The 23,047-nt window shown below is 41.1% G+C and overlaps 1 protein-coding gene across 2 annotated transcripts in view; it reads left to right on the forward strand.

Moving 5' to 3' along the window:
* Positions 1 to 23,047, forward strand: part of RTN1 (reticulon 1) — a 219,963-nt gene that overhangs the window by 106,124 nt on the left and 90,792 nt on the right. For both annotated transcript variants that reach the window (XM_037006878.2, XM_073242311.1), the window contains one exon: positions 16,316 to 17,071. In XM_037006878.2, coding sequence (XP_036862773.2) covers positions 16,316 to 17,071 — 756 coding nt within the window. The remainder of the gene's footprint in view (positions 1 to 16,315; positions 17,072 to 23,047) is intronic.

Consider the following 23,047-nt stretch of genomic DNA (forward strand, 5'->3'; position numbering starts at 1 on the left):
GGATCCCTCTTGGAGTTATAAAATGCAGATGCCAGAGCCCCACGCAGACTTACCTCTACTAAAGTCAGAATTTGTCAGGGCACTTTTGAAACACATACCTGATTTAGAATGACTGTTTAGAGATCTAAGCTAGTCCTCACACAAGCATTATTTATTGAGTACCTCCTGTGTGCCATGCACTACACTAGGTACTGGGGATAGGACAGTGAACACAAATACCTTGGCAGTCCTGTGCCCTCACACCTGCAATGTGGGGTCACAGAGAGTGGAGGAGTGTGAAGAGACAGATGTTAATCAGATCATCACACTAACAAATGTAAAGCTGCCCAGGGCCTTCTAGCTGTGCAAAATGAGTGGACCCCAGCTGGTCCCCTGCTTGGTACAGCATCAGGCAGACTTGCCCACAGGTTGTGCTGCCCTACAGGACCACACATAGCCCTGGAGCCCAAAGCCCTGCCTGCCTACTGCATGGGCTCCTAGGAATGTTTTCCAAGTAGAAGCTGGGTCAGTCCTAGAAGTCTGGATGGCCAAGGGCTCTCAGCATGGGAAACTGAAATTGTGCTATAGAGAGGGAAGAAACATCCAAGTTAATTTTCTATCCCTGTCCCATCAAAACAGCTCACTCTTCTAAAAATAGACTGCTAGATAGTAAGGAAGCTGCCATTGAGCCTTTGGCAACTACAAATCTAAAGTCACCAATGGCAATAACTATATATCTGTTGATAATTACTTTAAATGTAAATGGACTGAATACACCAATCAAAAGACATAGAGTTAGAGAATGGATGAAGAAACAAGACCCATCTATATGCTGCCTGAAAGAGACTCACTTCAAACCCAAAGACACACACAGACTAAAAGTGAAGGGATAGAAAAAGATGTTTTATGCAAATAATAGGGATAAAAAGTAGGAGTAGCAGTATTTATATCAGACAAAATAGACTTCAAAACAAAGAAAGTAAGAGACAAAGAAGGACATTATATAATGATAAAATGGTCAGTCCAACAAGAGGATGTAATCATTTTAAGTATATCTATGTGCCCAATATAGGACCACCTAAATATGTGAAAAAAATACAGAATTAAAAGGGGAAATACAATGCAAAGCATTCATTTTAGGAGACTTCAACACACCACTCACACCAAAAGACAGATTAACCAGATAGAAAATAAGCAAGGAGACAGAGGCACTGAACAACACATTAGAACAGATGGACCTAAAAGACATCTACAAAACACTCTACCCAAAAGCAGCAGGATACACATTCTTATCAAGTGTACATGGAACATTTTCCAGAATAGATCACATACTAGGCCACAAAAATAGCCTCAGTAATTTCAAAAAGATTGAAATTGCACCAACCAGCTTCTCAGACCACAAAGGTGTGAAACTAGAAATAAATTATGGAAAGAAAACAAAAAAGCCCACAAACACATGGAGGCTTAACAACATGCTTCTAAATAATCAATGGATCAATGACCAAATTAAAACAGATCAAGAAATATATGGAGATAAATGAAAATAACAACTCAACACCCCAAACCCTGTGGATCCAGTGAAGGCAGTTCTAAGAGGTTCTAAGTATATTGCAAAACAGGCTTACCCCAAGAAAGAAGAACTATCCCAAATGAACAGTCTAAATTCACAATTAATGAAACTAGAGAAAAAAGAACAAATGAAGTCCAAAGTCAATAGAAGGAGGGACATTATAAGATCAGAGAAGAAATAATAAAATTTAGAAGAATAAAACAATAGAAAAAAAGTCAATGAAACCATGAGCTGGTTCTTCAAGAAAATAAAATAGATAAACCCCTAGTCAGACTTATCAAGAAAAAAAGAGAGTGTACACACATAAACAGAATCAGAAATGAGAAACAATAATCACTAAGGCACCACAGAAATACAAAGAATTATTAGAGAATACTATGAAAAATTATATGCTAACAAACTGGATAATGTTGAAGAAATAGACAACTTTCTAGAAAAATACAACCTTCCAAGACTGACCCAGAAAGAAACAGAAAATCTGAACAGACCAATTACCAGCAGTGAAATTGAACTGGTAATCAAAAAACTACCTAAGAACAAAACCTCGGACCAGATGGCTTCACCCTGAATTTTATCAAACATTTGCAGAAGATCTAATACCCATCCTCCTTAAAGTTTTCAAAAAAGTAGAAGAGGAGGAAATACTTCCAAACTCATTCTATGAGGCCAGCATCACTCTAATACCATAACCAGGCAAAGACACCACAAAAAAAATTACAGACCAATAACCCTGATGAACATGGATGCAAAAATACTCAACAAAATATTAGCAAACCAAATTCAGAACTATATCAAAAAGATCATCCATCATGATCAAATGGGATTTATTCCAGGGATGCAAGGATAGTACAAAATTTGAAAGTTAATCAACATCATACACCACATCAACAAAAAAGACAAAAATCACATTATCATCTCCATAGATGCTGAAAAAGCATTTGACAAAATTCAATATCCATTCATGATAAAAACTCAAAAATATGGTTATAGAGGGCAAGTACCTCAACATAATAAAGGCCATGTATGACAAACCCACAGCCAACATTATATTTAATGGCAAAAGGCTGAAAGCTTTTCCTCTAAGATCAAGAACAAAACAAGGATGCCCACTCTCACCACTTTTATTTAGCATAGTACTGGAGGTCCTAGCAACAGCAATCAAACAGCACAAAGAAATAAAAGGCATCCAGATTGGTAGGAAGAAGTTAAATTGTCACTGTTTTCAGATGACATGATATTGTACATAAAAAACCCTAAAGAATCCACCCCAAAACTACCAGAACTAATAACTGAATTCAGCAAAGTTGCAGGATACAAAATCAACACACAGAATTCTGTCGCATTCCCATACACTAATGATGAACTAGCAGAAAGAAAAATCAGGATAACAACTCCACTTACAATTAAATTGAAAAGAATAAAATACCTAGGAATAAACCTAACCAAGGAAGTGAAAGACCTATACCCTGAAAAATACAAGAAACTCATGAAAGAAATTTAAGAAGACACCAATAAATGGAAATACATGACATGTTCAAGGATAGGAAGAATTAATATTGTCAAAATGGCCATCCTGCTTAATGCAATCTACAGATTCAATTCAATCCCTATCAAAATACCAGCAGCATTCTTCAATGAACTAGAACAAAAGGTTCTAAAATTCATGTGAAACCACAAAAGATCCCGAATAGCCAAAGCAATCCAGAGAAAAAAGAACAAAGGTAGGGGGATTATGCTCCCTAACTTCAAGCTCTACTACAAAGCCACAGTAATTAAGTTTGGTACTGGCACAAGAACAGATGCATAGATCAATGGAACAGAATAGAGAGCCAGATATAGACCCACACATATATGGCCAATTAATATACAATAAAGGATCCATGGATATACAATGGGGAAATGACAGCCTCTTCAACAATTGGTGTTGGCAAAGCTGGACAGCTACATGTAAGAGAATGAAACTGGATTACTGTCTACTGTTTACACAAAAGTAAACTTGAAATGAATTAAAGACCTGAATGTATGTAACTCATGAAAACAATAAAACTCATAGAAGAAAACATAGGCAAAAATCTGTTGAATATAAACATGAGCAACTTTTTCCTGAACGTATCTCCTCAGGCAAGGGAAACAAAAGCAAAAATGAACAAGCGGGACTACATCAAACTAAAAAGCATCTGCACACCAGAGGTCACCATCAGCAGAATAAAAAGGCATCCTACAATATGGGAGAATAATTTATCCGATAAGGGGTTAACATCCAAAATATATAAAGAACTCATATGCCTCAACACCCCCCAAAAAAATTACCTGATTAAAAAATGGGCAGAGAATCTGAACAGACACTTCCCCAAAGAAGAAATTCAGATGGCCAAGAGTCACATGAAAAAATGCCCCACATCTCTAGTCATCAGGGAAATGCAAATCAAAACCATGAGATATCACCTCACACCAGTTAGGATGGCCAACATCCAAATGACAAGTAACAACAAGTGCTGATGAGGATGCAGAGAAAGGGGAACCCTCCTACACTATTGGTGGGAATGTAAATTAGTTCAGCCATTGTGGAAAGCAATATGGAAGTTCCTCAAAAAACTAAAAATAGAAATGCTCTTTGACCCAGGATTTCCACTCCTAGGAATTTACCAGAAGAAAACAAGATCCCTGATTGAAAAGACATATGCACCCCTATGTTTATTGCAGCACTATTTACAATAGCCAACATATGGAACAACCTAAGTGTCCATTAGTAGATGAATGGATAAAGAAGAGGTGGTACATATACACAATGGAATTTTTAAAAATTTTGGTATCATTAATATACAATTACATGAGCAACATTGTGGTTACTAGAGTCCCCCCATTATCAAGTCCCCACCACATACCCCATACACAATGGAATATTATTCAGCCATAAAAAGAAAACATCCTACTATTTGCAACGACATGGCTGGAGCTAGAGGATATTATGCCCAGTGAAATAAGCCAGGTGGAGAAAGACAAGTACCAAATGATTTCACTCATTTGTGGAGTATAAGAACGAAGCAAAACTGAAGGAACAAAACAGCAGCAGACTCACAGACTCCAAGAAGGGACTAGCAGTTACCAAAGGGAAGGGTGGCTGGGGAGGGAGGGAGAATGGATTAAGGGGTGTTATATATAGCATTCACAATATGTTGGGCATGGGGAAGGCAGTACAGCATGGTAAAGACAATGGCTTGATAGCATCTTACTATGTGGATAGACAGTGACTGCAGTGGGGTTGGGGGAGACTTGATAATACGGGTGAATGCTAAAAACAATGTTGTTCATGTGAAACTTTAATAAAATTGTATATCAATGGAACCTTAGTTAAAAAAAGATTAAATAATTCTGAAAAACGAAACTATAAAAGCTTGAAAAAAAACAGTTCACTCTTCTGACTTCCACGTTCTTGGGTACGTAATTCCTGTTCATTTTACTTACCCATGCTCACTGTTTCTGAGAGACCATCAACAACCCATTTTTTTCATAGCCACTACATGTCAAACCCCAGTTTGTGGTTTCTTTCTCTTCAGTGACTCTTGAATTGCCCTCTCTTTCCATCTGTTAAAAACCAAAATTCATTCAAGTACCTTTGAAGATCCAGTTGCCTTTATTAAGCAATTTGTGAATTGGCCAGCACCACCTCTCATAAGTAAAAAGATGCTCCCAGGGATTGTACCAAATGAAGGTGTTTGTAGTCAGGAAGTGGAGGAAACTTATCAGCAAAAGAAAAGGGATTTCAGGCCAGGTCACTTTCTTTTAGGGGATGAGGAGGGAGGCCTTAAAATGTACATCACCCCATCTTCTCTTAGGCAACATGCAGAGGGCTCCTGTGACAGATGATCTTATTGGTGATGCTGACCAGAAAATTCCTGACAGATACATTTCTGGGGGAGGTTGAAACTATAATTGAGTTTATGTATTGGGCCCTGGTTTAGTGACTTGGCCGAGCAGAACGGATACTGTGTTGGGCCTGTGTGTTTCTTTTTTTTAACATTTTGTTATCATTAATCTACAATTACATGAAGAACATGATGTTTACTAGGCTCTCCCCTACCCCTAGGCCCCCTGAAAAACCCCATTACAGTCACTGTCCATCAGCATAGTAAGATGTTGTAGAATCACTACTTGTCTTCTCTGTGTTGCAACAGCCCTCCCCTTTCCCCCAACCCCCACATTATACATGCTAATCATAATACCCCCTTTCTTCCCCGCCCTTATCCCCTCCTTACCCTCCCATTCTCCTCAGTCTCTTTCCCTTTGGTAACTGTTAGTCCATTTTTGGGTTCTGTGATTCTCTGCTGTTTTGTTCCTTTAGTTCTTCCTTTGTTCTTATACTTCACAGATGAGTGAAATCATTTGGTATTTGTCTTTCTCCACTTAGCTTATTTCACTGAGCATAATACCCTCTAGCTCCATCCATGTTGTTGCAAATTGTATGATCTGTTTTCTTCTTATGGCTGAATAATATTCCATTGTGTATATGTACCACATCTTCTTTATCCATTCATCTACTGATGGACACTTAGGTTGCTTCCATTTCTTGGCTATTGTAAACAGTGCTGCAATAAACATAGGGGTGCATCTGTCTTTTTCAAACTGGAGTGCTGCATTCTTAGGGTAAATTCCTAGAAGCGGAATTCCCAGGTCAAATGGTAAGTCTATTTTGAGCATTTTGAGGAACCTCCATACTGCTTTCCACAATGGTTGAACTAATTTACATTCCCACCAGCAGTGTAGGAGGGTTCCCCTTTCTCCACAACCTCGCCAACATTTGTTGTTGTTTGTCTTTTGGATGATAGCCATCCTTACTGGTGTGAGGTGATATCTCATTGTGGTTTTAATTTGGATTTCACAGATGACTAGCAATGTGGAGCATCTTTTCATGTATCTGCTGGCCATCTGAATTTCTTCTTTGGAGAACTGTCTGTTCAGCTCCTCTGCCCATTTTTTAGTTGGATTATTTGCTTTTTGTTTGTTGAGGTGCGTGAGCTCTTTATATATTTTGGATGTCAAGCCTTTATCAGATCTGTCATTTATGAATATATTCTCCCATACTGTAGGGTACCTTTTTGTTCTATTAATGGTGTCCTTTGCTGTACAGAAGCTTTTCAGCTTGATATAGTCCCACTTGTTCATTTTTGCTTTTGTTTTCCTTGCCTGGGGAGATATGTTCATGAAGAAGTCACTAATGTTTATGTCCAAGAGATTTTTGCCTATGTTTTTTTAAATGAGTTTTATGATTTCATGACTTACATTCAGGTCTTTGATCCATTTTGAATTTACTTTTGTGTATGGGGTTAGACAGTGATCCAGTTTCATTCTCCTACATGTAGCTGTCCAGTTTTGCCAGCACCATCTGTTGAAGAGACTGTCATTTCCCCATGTATGTCCATGGCTCCTTTATCATATATTAATTGACCATATATGTTTGGGTTAATGTCTGGAGTCTCTATTCTGTTCCACTGGTCTGTGGATCTGTTCTTGTACCAGTGGCAAATTGTCTTGATTACTATGGCTTGGTAGTAGAGCTTGAAGTTGGGGTGTGAGATCCCCCCACTTTATTCTTCTTTCTCAGGATTGCTTTGGCTCTTTGGGGTCTTTGGTGTTTCCATATGAATTTTTGAACTATCCGCTCCAGTTTGTTGAAGAATGTTGTTGGTAATTTGATAGGGATTGCATCAAATTTGTATATTGCTTTGGGCAGGATGGCCATTTTGACGATATTAATTCTTCCTAGCCAAGAGCATGGGATGAGTTTCCATTTGTTAGTGTCCTCTTTAATTTCTCTTGAGTGTCCTATAGTTTTCAGGGTATAGGTCTTTCACTTCTTTGGTTAGGTTTATTCCTAGGTATTTTATTCTTTTTGATGCAATTGTGAATGGAATTGCTTTCCTGATTTCTCTTCTTATTGGTTCATTGTTAATGTATAGGAGAGCCACAGATTTCTGTGTGTTAATTTTGTATCCTGCAACTTTGCTGTATTCCAATATCAGTTCTAGTAGTTTTGCAGTGGAGTCTTTAGGGTTTTTTACATACAATATCATGTCATCTGCAAATAGTGACAGTTTAACTTCTTCTTTACCAATCTGGATTCCTTGTATTTCTTTGTTTTGTCTAATTGCCATGGCTAGGACCTCCAGTACTATGTTGAATAACAGTGGGGAGAGTGGGCATCCCTGTCTTGTTCCCGATCTCAGAGGAAAAGCTTTCAGCTTCTCGCTGTTCAGTATGATGTTGGCTGTGGGTTTATCATATATGGCCTTTATTATGTTGAGGTACTTGCCCTCTATACCCATTTTGCTGAGAGTTTTTATCATGAATAGATGTTGAATTTTGTTGAATGCTTTTTCAACATCTACAGAGATGATCATGTGGTTTTTGTCTTTCTTTTTGTTTATGTGGTGGATGATGTTGATGGATTTTTGAATGTTGTATCATCCTTGCATCCCTGGGATGAATCCCACTTGGTCATGGTGTATGATCCTTTTGATATATTTTTGAATTCGGTTTGCTAATATTTTATTGAGTATTTTTGCATCTATGTTCATCAGGGATATTGGTCTGTAGTTTTCTTTTTTGGTGGGGTCTTTGCCTGGTTTTGGTATTAGGGTGATGTTGGCTTCATAGAGTGAGTTTGGGAGTATTCCCTCCTCTTCTATTTTTTGGAAAACTTTAAGGAGAATGGATATTATATCTTCTCTGTATGTCTGATAAAATTCCGAGGTAAATCTATTTGGCCCGGGGTGTTTTTTTTTTTGGTAGTTTTTTAATTACCACTTCAATTTCTTTGCTGGTAATTGGTTTGTTTAGATTTTGTGTTTCTTCCTTGGTCAGTCTCGGAAGGTTGTATTTTTCTAGGAAGTTGTTTCTTCTAGATTTTCCAGCTTCTTAGCATATAGGCTTTCATAGTAGTCTCTAATAAATCTTTGTATTTCTGTTGGCTCTGTCGTGATGTTTCCTTTCTCATTTGTGATTCTGTTGATGTGTGTTGATTCTCTTTTTCTCTTCATATGTCTGGCTAGAGGCTTATCTATTTTGTTTATTTTCTCAAAGAACCAGCTCTTGGTTTCATTGATTTTTTCTATTGTTTTATTCTTCTCAATTTTGTTTATTTCTTCTCTGATCTTTATTATGTCCCTCCTTCTGCTGACTTTAGACCTCATTTGTTCTTCTTTTCCCAATTTTGATAATTGTGACGTTAGACTATTCATTTGGGTTTGTTCTTCCTTCTTTAAATATGCCTCGATTGCTATATACTTTCCTCTTAAGACTGCTTTCGCTGCGTTCCACAGAAGTTGGGGCTTTGTGTTGTTGTTGTCATTTATTTCCATATATTACTGGATCTCCATTTTAATTTGGTCATTGATCCACTGACTATTTAGGAGCGTATTGTTAGGCCTCCATGTGTTTGTGAGCCTTTTTGCTTTCTTTGTACAATTTATTTCTAGTTTTATACCTTTGTGGTCTGAAAAGTTGGTTGGTAGAATTTCAGTCTGTTTGAATTTACTGAGGCTTTTCTTGTGGCCTAGTATGTGGTCTATTCTGGAGAATGTTCCATGTGCACTTGAGAAGAATGTGTATCCTGTTGCTTTTGGGTGTAGAGTTCTATAGATGTCTATTAGGTCCATCTGTTCTAGTGTGGTGTTCAGCGCCTTTGTGTCCTTACTTATTTTCTGTCTGGTGGATCTGTCCTTTGGAGTGAATGGTGTGTTGAAGTCTCCTAAAATGAATGCATTGCATTCTATTTCCTCCTTTAGTTCTGTTAGTATTTGTTTCACATATGCTGGTGCTCCTGTGTTGGGTGCATATATATTTATAATGGTTATATCCTCTTGTTTGACTGAGCCCTTTATCATTATGTAATGTCTTTCTTTATCTCTTGTTACTTTCATTGTTTTGAAGTCTATTTTGTCTGATAGTAGTACTGCAACACCTGCTTTTTTCTCCCTATTGTTTGCATGAAATATCTTTTTCCATCCCTTGACTTTTAGTGTGTGCATGTCTTTGGGTTTGAGGTGAGTCTCTTGTAAGCAGCACATAGATGGGTCTTGTTTTTTCATCCATTCAGTGACTCTATGTCTTTTGATTGGTGCATTCAGTCCATTTACATTTAGGGTGATTATCGATAGGTATGTACTTATTGCCACTTTAGGCTTTAGTTTTGTGGTTACCAAAGGTTCCAGGTTACTTTCCTTACTGTCTAAGAGTCTAACTTGACTCACTTTGTATGCTGTTACAAACACAATCTAAAGGTTCTCTTCTATTTCTCCTCCTTTTTTGTCCTCCTTCAATCTTTATGTATTAGGTATCAAATTGTGTACTTTTTGTCTATCCCTTCTCTGAATTTGGGGATAGTCAATTTAATTTTGCTATTGCTTTGAAATCAGCTGCTCCACCCTCCCTACCATGGTTTTCCTACCTCTGGTGACAGCTATCCAACCCTAGGAACATTTCCATCTATCGCATTCTCTCCAAAATAGACTGCAGAGATGGTTTGTGGGAAGGAAACTCTATCAGCTTTTGCTTATATGGAAATTGTTTAATCCCTCCTTCAAATTTAAATGATAATCTTGCCAGATAAAGTAATCTTGGTTCCAGGCCCTTCTGCTTCCTGGCATTAAATACATCATGCCACTCCCTTCTGGCCTGTAAGGTTTCTGCTGAGAAGTCTGATGTTAGCCTTATGGGCTTTCCTTTGTATGTGATCTTATTTCTGCCTCTGGCTGCTTTCAAGAGTCTGTCCTTATCCTTGATCTTTGCCATTTTAATTACTATGTGTCTTGGTGTTGTCTTCCTTGGGTCCCTTGTGTTGGGAGATCTGTGGATCTCCATGGCCTGAGAGACTATGTCCTTCCCCAGATTGGGGAAGTTTTCAGCAACTACCTCCTCAAAGACACTTGCTATCCCTTTCTCTCTCTCTTCTTCTGGTATCCCTATAATGCGAACATTGTTCCACTTGGATTGGTCACACAGTTCTCTCAATATTCTTTCATTTTTAGAGATCCTTTTTTCTCTCTGTCCCCCAGCTTCTTTGTATTCCTCTTCTCTTGTTTCTATTTCATTTATTGTCTCCTCCACTGTATCCAACCTGCTTTTAATACCCTCCATTGTGCTCTTCAATGACTGGATCTCTGACCTGAATTCATTCCTGAGTTCTTGAATGTCTTTCCTTACTTCCATTAGAATGTTGATGATTTTTATTTTGAACTCCCTTTCAGGAAGAGTCACAAGGTCCATATCATCTAAATCTTTCTCGGGAGTTGTATTAATAATTTTACTCTGAACAAGATTCCTTTGGTGTGTCATGTTTGTATATGGTGCCCTCTGGTGTCCAGAAGCTCTATTCTGGAGCTGCTCAGCTCCTGAAGCAATGTCGGGAGTCACAGGGGAACAGTACTAGTACCTGGGGGGAGGAAAGAGCTGTTCCCCGCCTCCCGGCTGCTGTGCCTGTCTCCACTGCCTGAGCCAGTTGGCCGGTTACACAGGTATGTTTTTGTCCCAAAGCTGCCAGATATGGATCCCTGCTTTCCACAAGCAGCCAGAATCCCAGTCTCCCCAGGAACTCTGCCTATATTAACTTTCCAATCCGGTAGTCATGTGAGTCTCATGAAAGCACCATGAAATGTAGGTTTGTGCTCCCAGAGCAGATCTCCCAAGCTAGGTATTCAGCAGTCCCAAGCCTTCCACTCCCTCTCTGCTCCGTTTCTCTTCCTCTGGCCGGTGAGCTGGGGTCGGGAAAGCGCTTAGGTCCCGCGGAGCCACAGCTCTGGTACATTACCCCATTCAGTGAGGTCTGCTCTTTTCTCCAGGTGTATGCAGTCTGACGCCATCCTCTTTCCTGTTGCTCTCTTAGGATTAGTTGTGCCAATTAAATTTTCTAATTGTATCCAGTTTTAGGAGGAAGCCTCTGTCTCTCCTCTCACACCACCATCTTTAATCTCCTATGTGTTTCTTTTTAACATGTATGTACAGTCACCATAACTTATTCGGTTGTCTTAACTCTTCCCCTCACCATTGCATTGTCGTCTTAATGGAGTATCCTCCTCCACTCTCTTCTCACCCAAGTTCCCTCTAGCCCTTCCAGGACCCACCAGTGCCTACCTGTGAAAGTATTGACTTTTAAACTAGTTTCCCAGGACTTCCATGATGAGGGGCCTGCTTGACTTTGCAGTCACACTGTCCTCTATGGCCTCCACAGTACTCCAGTTAAACTTCTGAGCTTGTCACTCTGAGCACACCCCTTCCTTCCCACATCCATGTCTTTGCTCCGAGTTCACTCTCCTTAGACAAAGTCTGGCTTCCAAGGCTCTATTTGCATCCTGAGACTAATTCAGATGCAATTTGCTCAATGATCTCCTCTAAGTTCCTCTAGAACTTTGAACTATATATACATTTGTACTTAGCCCATTCTGTCTTGTTTTCTTCTTGTTCTTCAGGAGAGACAGAGAATATGAGCTGGAATCTTATCAGTAAGCTTGGGTGAGCAGTTAGGGTAGAATTGTATTCAATGATACCTTAATTAAAAATTAATTAATTAATAAAACAAAAACAAAAATGAAAAAAACAGTTCACTCTTCTGACTTCCATGCTCTTGGGTATGGAGTTCCTGTTCATTTTACTTAACCATGCTCACTGTTTCTGAGTGACCATCAACACCCCATTTGTTCAGATAAATTAATTCAGATAAATCCCCAAATCTCTGTGTCTTAACATAATTAAAGTTACTTCTCACACATACTATAGTCTAATGCAGATAAGGCACTTGTATAAATGCTGGTCCAAGGAAAGAGCCTCCCTCCATCGCTGTCTTTTATTTTTAAAAACAGCTTTATTGAGATCTAATCACATCCCATTTAATCCACCCATTAAAAGTATACATTTTAATGGCTTACTATATTCATAGAATTGTATATCTATCACCACAGTAAGTTATAAAACATTTCATTACCTCCCTAAAGAAATCCAGTGCCCATTAGCTGTCATCACCTCATTCCTTTCATACTCCTCCCAGGCAACCATTAATGTACCTTCTTTCTCTATAGAGTTGCCTCTTCTGGACATTTTGTATAAATGGAATCATATTCTGTGTGGTCCTTTGTGACTGGCTTATTTTACTTAGCATACTGTTTTCAAAGTTTAGCCATGTTGTAGTATGTATTAGTACTTCATTTCTTTATGTGGCCAATTAGTATTCCATTGTATGGATGTGCCACGTTTTATTTATCCATTCATCAATTGATGAACGTTGGGTTGTTTCCATTTTTTTTGGCTGTTATGAATAATGCTATTATGAGCATTTGTGTACAAGTATTTTTATGGACATTGTTTTTCATTTCTCTTGGATAGATACATAAGAGTGGAATTGCTGGGTCATATGGTAACTCTATGTTTAATTTGAGGAACTGCTAGACTATTTTCCAAAACAACTATACCATTTTATATTCCCACCAGCAGTGTAAGAAGGTTCCTTTCCAACTTTTCCATATGTTTTCCAACATTCACTACTATCTGACTTCTTGATTCTAGCCATTCTAGTGACTGTGAAGTGGTATCTTACTGTTTTTTAATTTGCATTTCTCTGGTAAAAAATGATGTTGAACATATTTTCATATGCTTTGTGGTCATTCATAAATTTTTGGAGAACTGTCTATTCAAATCCTTCACCTATTTTTTAACTGGGTTGCTTGTCTTTTATTGAGTTGTAATCGTTTTTAATATATTCAAGATACAAGTCATTTACGTGACTTATAAAATTTTCTCCCATTCTGTGGATTGTGCTTACACTTTTTTGATGGTGTCCTCTGAGGCACAAAAGTGTTTACTTTTGATGAAGCCCAATTTATAAAATTTTTATTTTGTTGCTTGTGCTTTTGGTGTTGTATATAAGAAATCATTGTCTAATTCCGGGTCACAAATATCCATGTCTGTCTTTTCTTCTAGAGTTTTATGGTTTTAAATATAAGAATATTTAGTTTGTTGACCCATTTGGAGTTGATTTTTATATATGACATAAGGTAGAGATCCATCTTCCTCTTTTGCATGTGGTTATTCATTTCACTTTTCCTCTTCTTCTCATTCTCCAAAATATAATCTGCACCATCTCAGACTCCACCCTTTTTAAACAGAGCTATCCTAATATAGTGAGAGACACATGAAACAGAAAGACTTGAGTTCAAATTCAAGCCAAGTCATTTCTAGCCACATGGCTATATCTTTCAGGGTCCTGGCAGGAAACAAATGACACACTCAAAGGTTGTAACTCAAGACAGTTTAAAGAAGGGGCTCTTTACAGCTGAGTAAAGACAGTTATGAGAACCAACAAAAGATGGCAAAACACTCAAGGACTGGCAACATGAGGGATCCATTAGCACCCCCAGATCTAAAGGAGCAAGGGGAGGGAATAGCAGTCCCAAAGGCTGCCAAGATGTGGAGCTTCAGAAACAGCAAAAGTATTAATACCCCAACATTTCCCCCCTCCCACTCTTTCCATGATTCTGAGGGGCTGAAAAAGAACCAGAAACCAGAGGGGAAGGGGTTCAGGTAATGCGTTCTATGTAGGTCAGTCCTCATAGTACAGACCAAGGCAAAGAAAGATGGGAATGAATCCAAGGGGGCAAAGATAGAAAAACCAGTACAGTGACCTTGGACAAGTCATTTAGCCTATTGCCTCTAGACTTTAAGCCCCATGTAGGGCAAAGTGCCTGTAGCCCAGCAGATGCTCAAGGGGGCTGTGGCGATGCTGCTACTGATGGTGCTCTGAATACAGGCCATTCCTTCAGTTACACCAGCCTTATTTCCCTTCTTCCTCCTCACTCTGGCCTGCCATTCTAAAGTAAGCTGGTGTAGATTTTACACCTGTATGCTCTGTAAAATCACATCAGAGAACTATGTGCACAACTTATTAAGGGATTAACTGCTATAAAAATAGGGTTTACTCTCATGCAACAAGTATTTCTAAATATAAATCATGTGAGAAATAATGAAGTGATTGTTGTTTTAAGTTACTGAAACATCAACAACATAGATCATATTACTTTTCTGCTCAAAACCCTCCCATGGCTTCTCATTTTACTCAGAATAAAAACCCCATGAGATCCTACATGATCTGACTCCCCTTCCTGCATGTCTTTGGCCTCTTTTCCTATTATTCTTCCCCTATCCAATTTACTCCAGGCATAACTGTGATACCTGGAAGTCACTGTAGCTTCCACCTCCAGGCCTTTGCAGTCTCTGTTCCCTCTGCTTGGCAAGCTTTTCCTCTGGTTATCTTCTTGAGACTCCCTGTTCCTCAGGTGTTCTATACAGGTTACCCTCTGAAAGAGGCCCATCCTGCCTATCCTATTTTAAGTTGCAAGCTCATCCCCACCCTGTACCAGCACTTCTGGTCCCATTACCTTACTCTGCTTTTTTTATCATAGCACTTAACATCTTCTAACATGCTATATACTTTACTTATTACATACATTATTTGTGTATTGTATTCTCCCACCAGAATATAAGCAGAGCTTTTGTTACCCATTTTGTTCACTAATATATCCCCAGTGCCTAGAAGAGAGCCTGACACATAGCATGTTCTCAATTAATGAAGAATGAATTGTGTATGGACAAAGGATAAAATTAGTTCTTCTTTATGGAGAAGTAGACAAATCTAAAATGTTTCATCCTCACAACCCTAAAGCAGATTACCTAGCCATAGATAGTCCGTCCCTTCCCCTTTCTAAATCCCTCCCACTGACCTCAAAACTTTGGAAATGACAAATACTTCTTGCTTACAAAAGGGCCAGAGAACAGGATATTCTAAACAAGGCCCTGCTGTGTGGCAAGGGAGACATCAAGCTCCTGAAAGCTGTTGTCATGGTGACCCCAGGTAGTCTCATCCAGGGAGAGAAGTAACAGCAAGATTGCTGGTGAGGATTTCATGCCATCTGGATAAACATGAGACAGAAGGCAGACATTCCCCCAAGGGACCTGGGGTCACTGGAGTTTTGTTCTTCTCAAGAGGATCGGAAGGGAGAAAAAACAATGGCAGTGTGGCCTCCACCATTAGACACCCTGCAGGATTGTGTGTCATGGTAATCTTCACAGCCTGTTTGGTGCAATTGGCAAAAACTGTCTTCTATAGCTCACCTTGTTACACTTTTCACTAAAAAAGAGTAAACGTATTGACTCTTATGGGAAATGTAAAGCTCAGAAGTCAGGTTGAATTCAAGGAACCCAATTAGCTTTCTTTGTCTTATTGAAATCAGGGAACATGAACAGCAACAGGCAGGGAGTAATGGGTGATTTTCAGGTTTGTTTATAGTGGTGGGCCAAATCAGGAAGTTATCCAGGTCAGATGATATGATGGAATCTGTGAAATTGGAAAACTCCCCTGACAGAATGGATCAGAAATTAAAACCGTGACATCTAGAATCTCTGCCACATTGAAACAAAAAACCAAGGGAGGTGCAATTACTAAGAAACTGCTAGGTCACTTTTTAAAATAACTAGATTAAGATAAATAGGTATGTAAAACATTGATTAATTGGGCTGAACAAGTAATTAGCCTTTTAGTTCAGGTGGCCTGTCTTTCTAGCATAGGCCTGGAAACAGACTATTTTTGTGCTAATGAGTTATGTGTTTCTCAAGCAAGGAGAAAATATCTCGCCTAATGGAATTTGTGTTATTTCTTCTCTTTCTGTCCATCTGTCTGTCCATGTGGGTGCCTCTCTGGCTCCTTTCCGCGCTGTGGAACGACAGAACCATCTGCCGCCGAATCCCAGGGCAAATGCAGCATCTCCGAGGATGAGCTGATCACTGCAATTAAAGAAGCAAAGGGGTTATCCTATGAAACCACGGGGAGCCCACGGCCTGCGTGCCAGGTGGCTGACAGGTCCGAGGCCAAGGCCAGGGCTGGGCTGCCGACCATCCCCAGCCCCCTGGACCATGAGGCCAGCAGCGCGGAGTCAGGGGACTCGGAGATCGAGCTGGTGTCCGAGGACCCGCTGGCCGCTGAGGACGCGCTGCCCTCGGGCTATGTGACCTTCGGCCACGTGGGTGGCCCGCCACCGTCGCCGGCCTCGCCGTCCATCCAGTACAGCATCCTGAGGGAGGAGCGCGAGGCCGAGCTGGACAGCGAGCTCATCATCGAGTCGTGCGACGCGTCCTCAGCCTCAGAGGAGAGCCCCAAGCGGGAGCAGGACTCGCCCCCGATGAAGCTGGGCGCCCTGGACGCCATCCGAGAGGAGCCTGGCGCCAGGGCGGAGGAGCGCGCGCCCAGCCGGCGGGGCCAGGCCGAGCCGGGCGCCCTTGTCACGATCCCCTCTGCTGCTTCCCGCACCGGCCCGGAGCTGCCCTCTGGGGACGGAGCCCCGCACCCGGCGCCCGAGGGGCCCGGAGCCCCGTGGAAACCTGCGGAAGAGGCGAATTTCAACCAAAGCGCCGCGGCCGCAAAGGGCCCTGGGCTGCAAGGGCCTGGCGTCGGGCCCGCACTGCTGCTTCTCAGTAAGCAAAAAGGTAAAGTGACAACTTTCCTGGCTGAACCAGCCCAGTCTGCTTAGTGGTTTTTTTCCGCTGAGTGCTCTGAGGTATCAGCCGAGGGGCGGTTTAGACTCAGCCCTGTAGTTCTGTCCCAGCTGAGCAAACAGCTGACCAGAGAACAGTTCCAAGGCCGTGAGGAGATGAGGGACCCCAGATGGCAGAATCATGGGACCCCAGCAGCGGTGCTGCTTGAACCCAGCATCCCCAATAATGAGCGGTTGGTGTGCCCTCTAAGCTACCCTGAATGGAGAAACCCCAGGAAAAATCTTGAGTCAAAATACTCAAATCAAATGCAGGAAAAATGGAAGTCATCATTTTATCTTCCAGACAGTGTATTTGTGGAGCCTATTCTTAACCCCAAATCATCCATGACCCTTGACTGAAGTTGTGTTAACGGAATTTAGGAAAGGAATAAAAGAGGTGAATGGATTAGGCCCTGTGTAGTCTAGTTAGTGAGCTACCTTGAGTGAAGGGAGAGAACCTCTCCTCGGCTCCTGGGTGGAGGACATCCAGGTAGAACTTTAAAACAAATCGTAAACGCACAAGTTTATTCAAGGTGCCTCCTCACCCTTCTATGCTTTTGTTGCTTTAGAAGTATTCTGCCTTTTGGGGATAAATGATTTCAAGGGTACATCCTCCTTGCTGTGTATATACTAACTTCAATGATGTCAGTAGTATTAGGCTGGAGAAAGGAAAAACAAGGACATGCAAACAGAACAGAAAGATGCCATAGGGGGAGAACAGACCAGACCCCAAAGTCCGTGCCATATATGGAAAGGGGACAGCTCTCCCTGAATTCCATCCTGATGTGCCAACTAAGACCCGGATGTCAGCCTCCTCCCTCTTGGAAGGAAAAAAGTTTCTAGTTGTCTATTACCTCACCTTTAGCCAATCATACCTCTCCACACCCCCTAGGATAGCTTGCCCACTCCTCCCCCTCCTAATCCCTTATAAACCCCCCACCTCCCCAACCAGGTGTGACTTCTCTGGCCTGTGACAAGAAGGCCACAGAACCTCACCCAGGGGTATTTAAATAAATTACCTGGCCCTTTGTTGCCTCTCTTTGCCTGCTTATTTCGGCTAGAATTTATCTTATAAGTAGTAATTAAAGTGCTTCATATAAAAATAGAGGGCAAAAATCTTTCTCACTGTGGCTTTCTCATTGACTCTTGATTTCCCAAATAACTCTTGCCTGACAGTTTAAAGTGTATTAAGTATATGCGATAAGGAGATATTTGATGACATTTTAACAGAGGGAACATGTATTTATTAGGTGAATATTAAAACTAATTTGAATTCGTTTGCCACCACTATGGCTATGATGGGACAGGTCCCTGAAGCTTGCAGGGAGCCTTGGGACACAAATTTATCATGAATCACCTTCTGGCCCTGGTGGTCCTGAAGCAGTATGGCTTGGGTCGTGCTAAGCATGAGTTCTTATCACTCTGCAGCAACAGGCATGTGTCTGTTTTATCCCCTAACTACAGTCCCTGAAAAATGTGTCACTGTGTGCACAGTGCTGTTCCAATAAATTTATTCTCAAAAGTAAATAGATCTGAAGGCTAGCAAGGAGAAAATGGAATTGTGCAGGCCCATTTCCCTCCCTAGTAAATTTGAGAGACAAATGCGACAGCTGGGAGTGACTGAATGACCAGCCATCCCATGAAAAGCTAAGGTGATAGAAAACTACAGCTGTGGAGGCAAAGGCTTCAGAATATCTATTTTATGGCCACTTCTGGTGTCCTCCGAATCTCTGCAAGTTGTCCATATGGCTCGGACCCTCTGCTGCCAAGTTTAGGTGCTAGAGAGGAGAAAATGGCAGTCTTTTCAAATGAGTAAGGCCTGCCTGGTGAATAACCTCTGCTCTCCTCTGCAAAGAGAGGTCCTTTGAAATGCAGTCTGCTGCTGAAACTTACTGCTCAGTTGCAGGATCTATGAAGAGAGTTTAAAAAGCTGTTCTGAGGCAGCTAAGCCCTGAGGTCCTGGGTAAATGACTCAGTGCCACGAACATGTTATTTGAGCCTTAGGGTTCCTTCTGGTCTCACCTGTTCCATCTCAGCAGGTGAGAGGTTCAGTGCTGCCCAGCCACCTCCAGGCTGTTCTTAATCACTGTCAGCGAACAGTGGGGTTGTGCTCCTGGCACACAGGACTCCTTTCAGCAGTGAGGTCCGGTCAGCTTCTGTGGTTTCCTGCCTTTGCCACTGGCAGTGTAAATGTATTCAAGTTGGGATATTCACAAGCCTGCTCATACCCATGGCTTTGGGGCCATGCTGCTGAGGCTAAGTTTCAGAAAGGCCCAGGAATATTTCAAATAAGGTTTGGCAAATATGTGATGGTGTTACAGCATGTACTGCCCAGGAGCACCAGGCTTTACATGCACGTGCCCTAACAAAGGCTATTTTGGGAGCTTTCTCGCCTTTCAGAGACCTCTGCTGCTATTGCACTGGAGACAGAATGTGGAAACTTGTCATATTCCTGTCTCCCTCCTCTCTGCACCTCTGAACTCATGCTACCCTGTAACTCTGCTCCCCAGTACCTTCCAGGATGGCCTATTAAGAACATCAGACTGACAGTGTAGTTAAGTTTTCACTGCTAATGCAAGGTTAGCCCTTATTGTTAGGAACATCTGAATGAAAAGCCAATAAAAAACTCTCAATAAAACTCTAACACCCAGTATGGTGTGTGGTATTTCCCAAACCTCCTTGATTGTGGAATCTTTTTTATTAGAGCATGCCTTGGCATTCAGGTTCTAGGAAACAATTTTTGGGAAATAGTGGTCTCTTCATATTCACTTCCATTTCCTGCATTCTGATTACTTTCCAACTCAAAAGTCTGCTGCCTGGACCAGCTGCGTGGATATCATGTGGGAGCCTGTTAGAAATCTCAGGCTCCATCCCAGACCTACTGAATCAGAAGCAGCATTTTAACAAGACCCCCAAGTGATTCCACTGCATGTCAAAGCTTGAGAAGTGGTGTTTTAGACAATGGCAGTCAGCTCTCACATTCCTACCTGAAACCACAGGATTCAGGTCACCGGTGACAACCTCTTGCCGCAAACATGGCCTCTTTTGATTTTTCTTGTCCTTTCTGGTAATTTAGTGTCATACTGCTGACCTTTCCTTAAAACATTAGTGGGAAAGTAATGTATGTTTATAATCATAAATTTAAACTGTACGAAAGGTGTAAAATAAGAAGTTAAAGTTCCCCTACTCTATCATCCTATTCCTGATTCTCAGAGATAACTACAGGCTTTTGTTTTGTTTTGTTTTTCTTGTTCCTTTCAGAAATTTTCCTTAAGTATTGGTGCATATACAATTTTTTACTGCACGAGTGGTAGCATATTGAACAGTTTTATGTCTCATTTCATTTAACAGTAAAATACCTGCTCACAGGGACATTATTCCCTCCTTCCCAGAACTTTTTCTCCCTTTATTTCCATGCCGGCAGTGCAGCGCGCACTGCCTCCCCCCGCCCCTCCGCCCCTCCCCCCCCCCCAGTCCTCTGGCTTTGGAGAAACCTTCTCTTCTGAGCTCTAAGCCTCTTTCCCCACTGTCAGTTAGCCATGCGGTAGACCCCCAGATTCAATACATTGGTGTTTGTCAAAACCTGCTCCTTTCCCTTTCTGAGCAAATGAAGGAATGTCATTCTGGCATGGCTTTGGTGTGAACATTCAAATCAGGTCTGGTTGTGAGTAAAGACTAGCCTGAGACAAAATTAAAAGTATACCCGGACTATAAACACTTCAATGGAAGTCTTGTGGTAGGGTTTGGTTATGAAATTGTCACCCAAACGATCTGGAATGTTCTTAATATTTGAAAGATCATTATCAAAAGAAGAATACAAAACGTAAAAATTCACTTTGCGAAACACTCAAGAATGCATCCAGTGACCCCAGTTTGAGAACCATTGGTTTAAACCAATGGTTCCCAAAGTGTTGCCTGGGTACCAGGTCCCTGCGAATCTCCTGGATGATTGATTAAAATTGTAGGTTCCCATTCTGCCGCTGCCCCAGAACTACAGAATCAGAATGGGCTGGGGTATAAACCTGCACTTTAATAGGCACACTCAGGAGACTTTTGGTTGTAAACAGATGAGCTAAGCAGCCCAGACCTGTAATAAAAAAAAACACCTTGGTGAGCATGCCCTAGGCATATGTTGTTTTTTAATTAGACTGAGGTAGCACTCAGCAGTTTCCATCCCTTCCTGGTCCCTGCAGGGCAAGTCTCTGCACCTTCTCCTTGGACATCAGCTGCAGCAGCCTGAGCTTGCAGGACTCAGCCCCTATGGCAGGCAGAAGCTTATCTCGTTCTTGGGGGAGAGAGGGTTTTGCAGGAAGACTACCTGGAGACCTTCTCTAATAGACCGAGCATTTATGATGTTTTCGTTTTTCATCACTATGTCAGATACGGCTTCTGTCTTAAAGGATTTGGGAGAAAACCAAAATAGGTATAACCCATCTACTTTTCTTCCTTTAATTATAAAAGAAAGTCGTCATACTCTAATCCCATTTTATTTGTTTCCATGAGATTAATTCATAAATCAGGCTGTAAAGATTCTAGAAAAGTCTCTACCTTTCACAGTGCAGATTTCAGAATCAGCCTGAGCATTTATGCTAGGCATCCAGGAATAAGGCTGCCAGTAGCCAGTTTACCTCACTCATTTTTCCATCTGAAGCAGTCAAAAGGTTAACCTTGTCCCATATTGCGTATTGATCTATGCTTTTTAAATGGTGGCTTCAGGACACTGGACAGGTTTCCTTCTCAGCCTTGGATAGAGTTGCTCCAAATCTTGGTAGCCCCAGCACTTATTATTTCTAGGGATAGAAATTCTTGACATTTTACTTACAGTGTATGCATATAGATCCAAAATGATTATTGTACCTCTAATATTTCAATGCCAATTCCTTGGGACATGATAAACTCCATTTTCCTAGTAAGTTTTGCCTGGGCATAGATTAGCTCGTAAAATGGATTCAAGTTAACCTGGAACTTGCCTGTAGAAATAAAGTTCACAGATGGCAAACGTGATGGTGCCTTTAGGAAATAACGACCCTATTTGATGGTGATCCTGATTCCCTATCCAACCCTTTTATTCCTCATGTAAATAATCCTCTATTGTGAATGTAATCTTGTGGCTTGGAGGATATAATTCACTTACTCAGAGCCAAAAATCCAGGGGATTCTCTAGCCTTTAATATGCTAACCTCTCTTCACTTCTGTATTTTATTTTTTTGACCCATAAAACACTCCTGTAATACAGAAAGAAATAAATTTTAGTCCAGGTTATGCCAGCCCTGCCAAATCAAGACCTTACTAATTCATTCGTTCATCCTTCCTTTGGTTCAACTAATGTGGTGCGCTACATGCCAGACACAGTCAACATAGGGACGACCAAAGCAGACATGAACCTGCCCTTCATGGGCCTTACCCTGGGGTGGGGGTGGGGGAGTCAAATTTAAAAGGAAATCAATAGAGTGATGTGTGAGAGAGTGAGTACCTGGTGGTGGTAACATTTAGATAAGAAGGTCAGAGAAGGAGGAAACTGAGGAGTCAACTATGGCAAGAGATGATCAAAGAAAAACAATAGAAAATGCAAAAGCAAGAGGCAGGAAAATTCTAGAAGATGAAAAAAAAAGACTATATAGCTTACAGGGTGGTAGGCAAAGAAATGGGATTGGAAGGTTGGCAGTGCCCTTTCATGCCCAGACCAGGGTGCAGAGTTTGGTCTTTATCCCAAACACTGCAAGAAGCTGCTGAAAGATTTTTCAGCTAGGAAATAACATGACATGCTTTGCATTTTTTAAAGGTCACATTGTCTGCTATGGGGGGAAGGATTGGAGAAGATAAGTGTGGAAGCAGGAAGAGTGAGTAGGAAGTGGTTGCAGTAGTGCCAGAACAGGGTGGAGGTGACTGGGAGAGGGTGGTAGCGGTGGAGATGTAGAGGAATGGATGG

The sequence above is a fragment of the Manis javanica genome, chromosome 8 (assembly GCF_040802235.1).
Source record: "Manis javanica isolate MJ-LG chromosome 8, MJ_LKY, whole genome shotgun sequence".
Taxonomy (NCBI): Eukaryota; Metazoa; Chordata; class Mammalia; order Pholidota; family Manidae; genus Manis; species Manis javanica.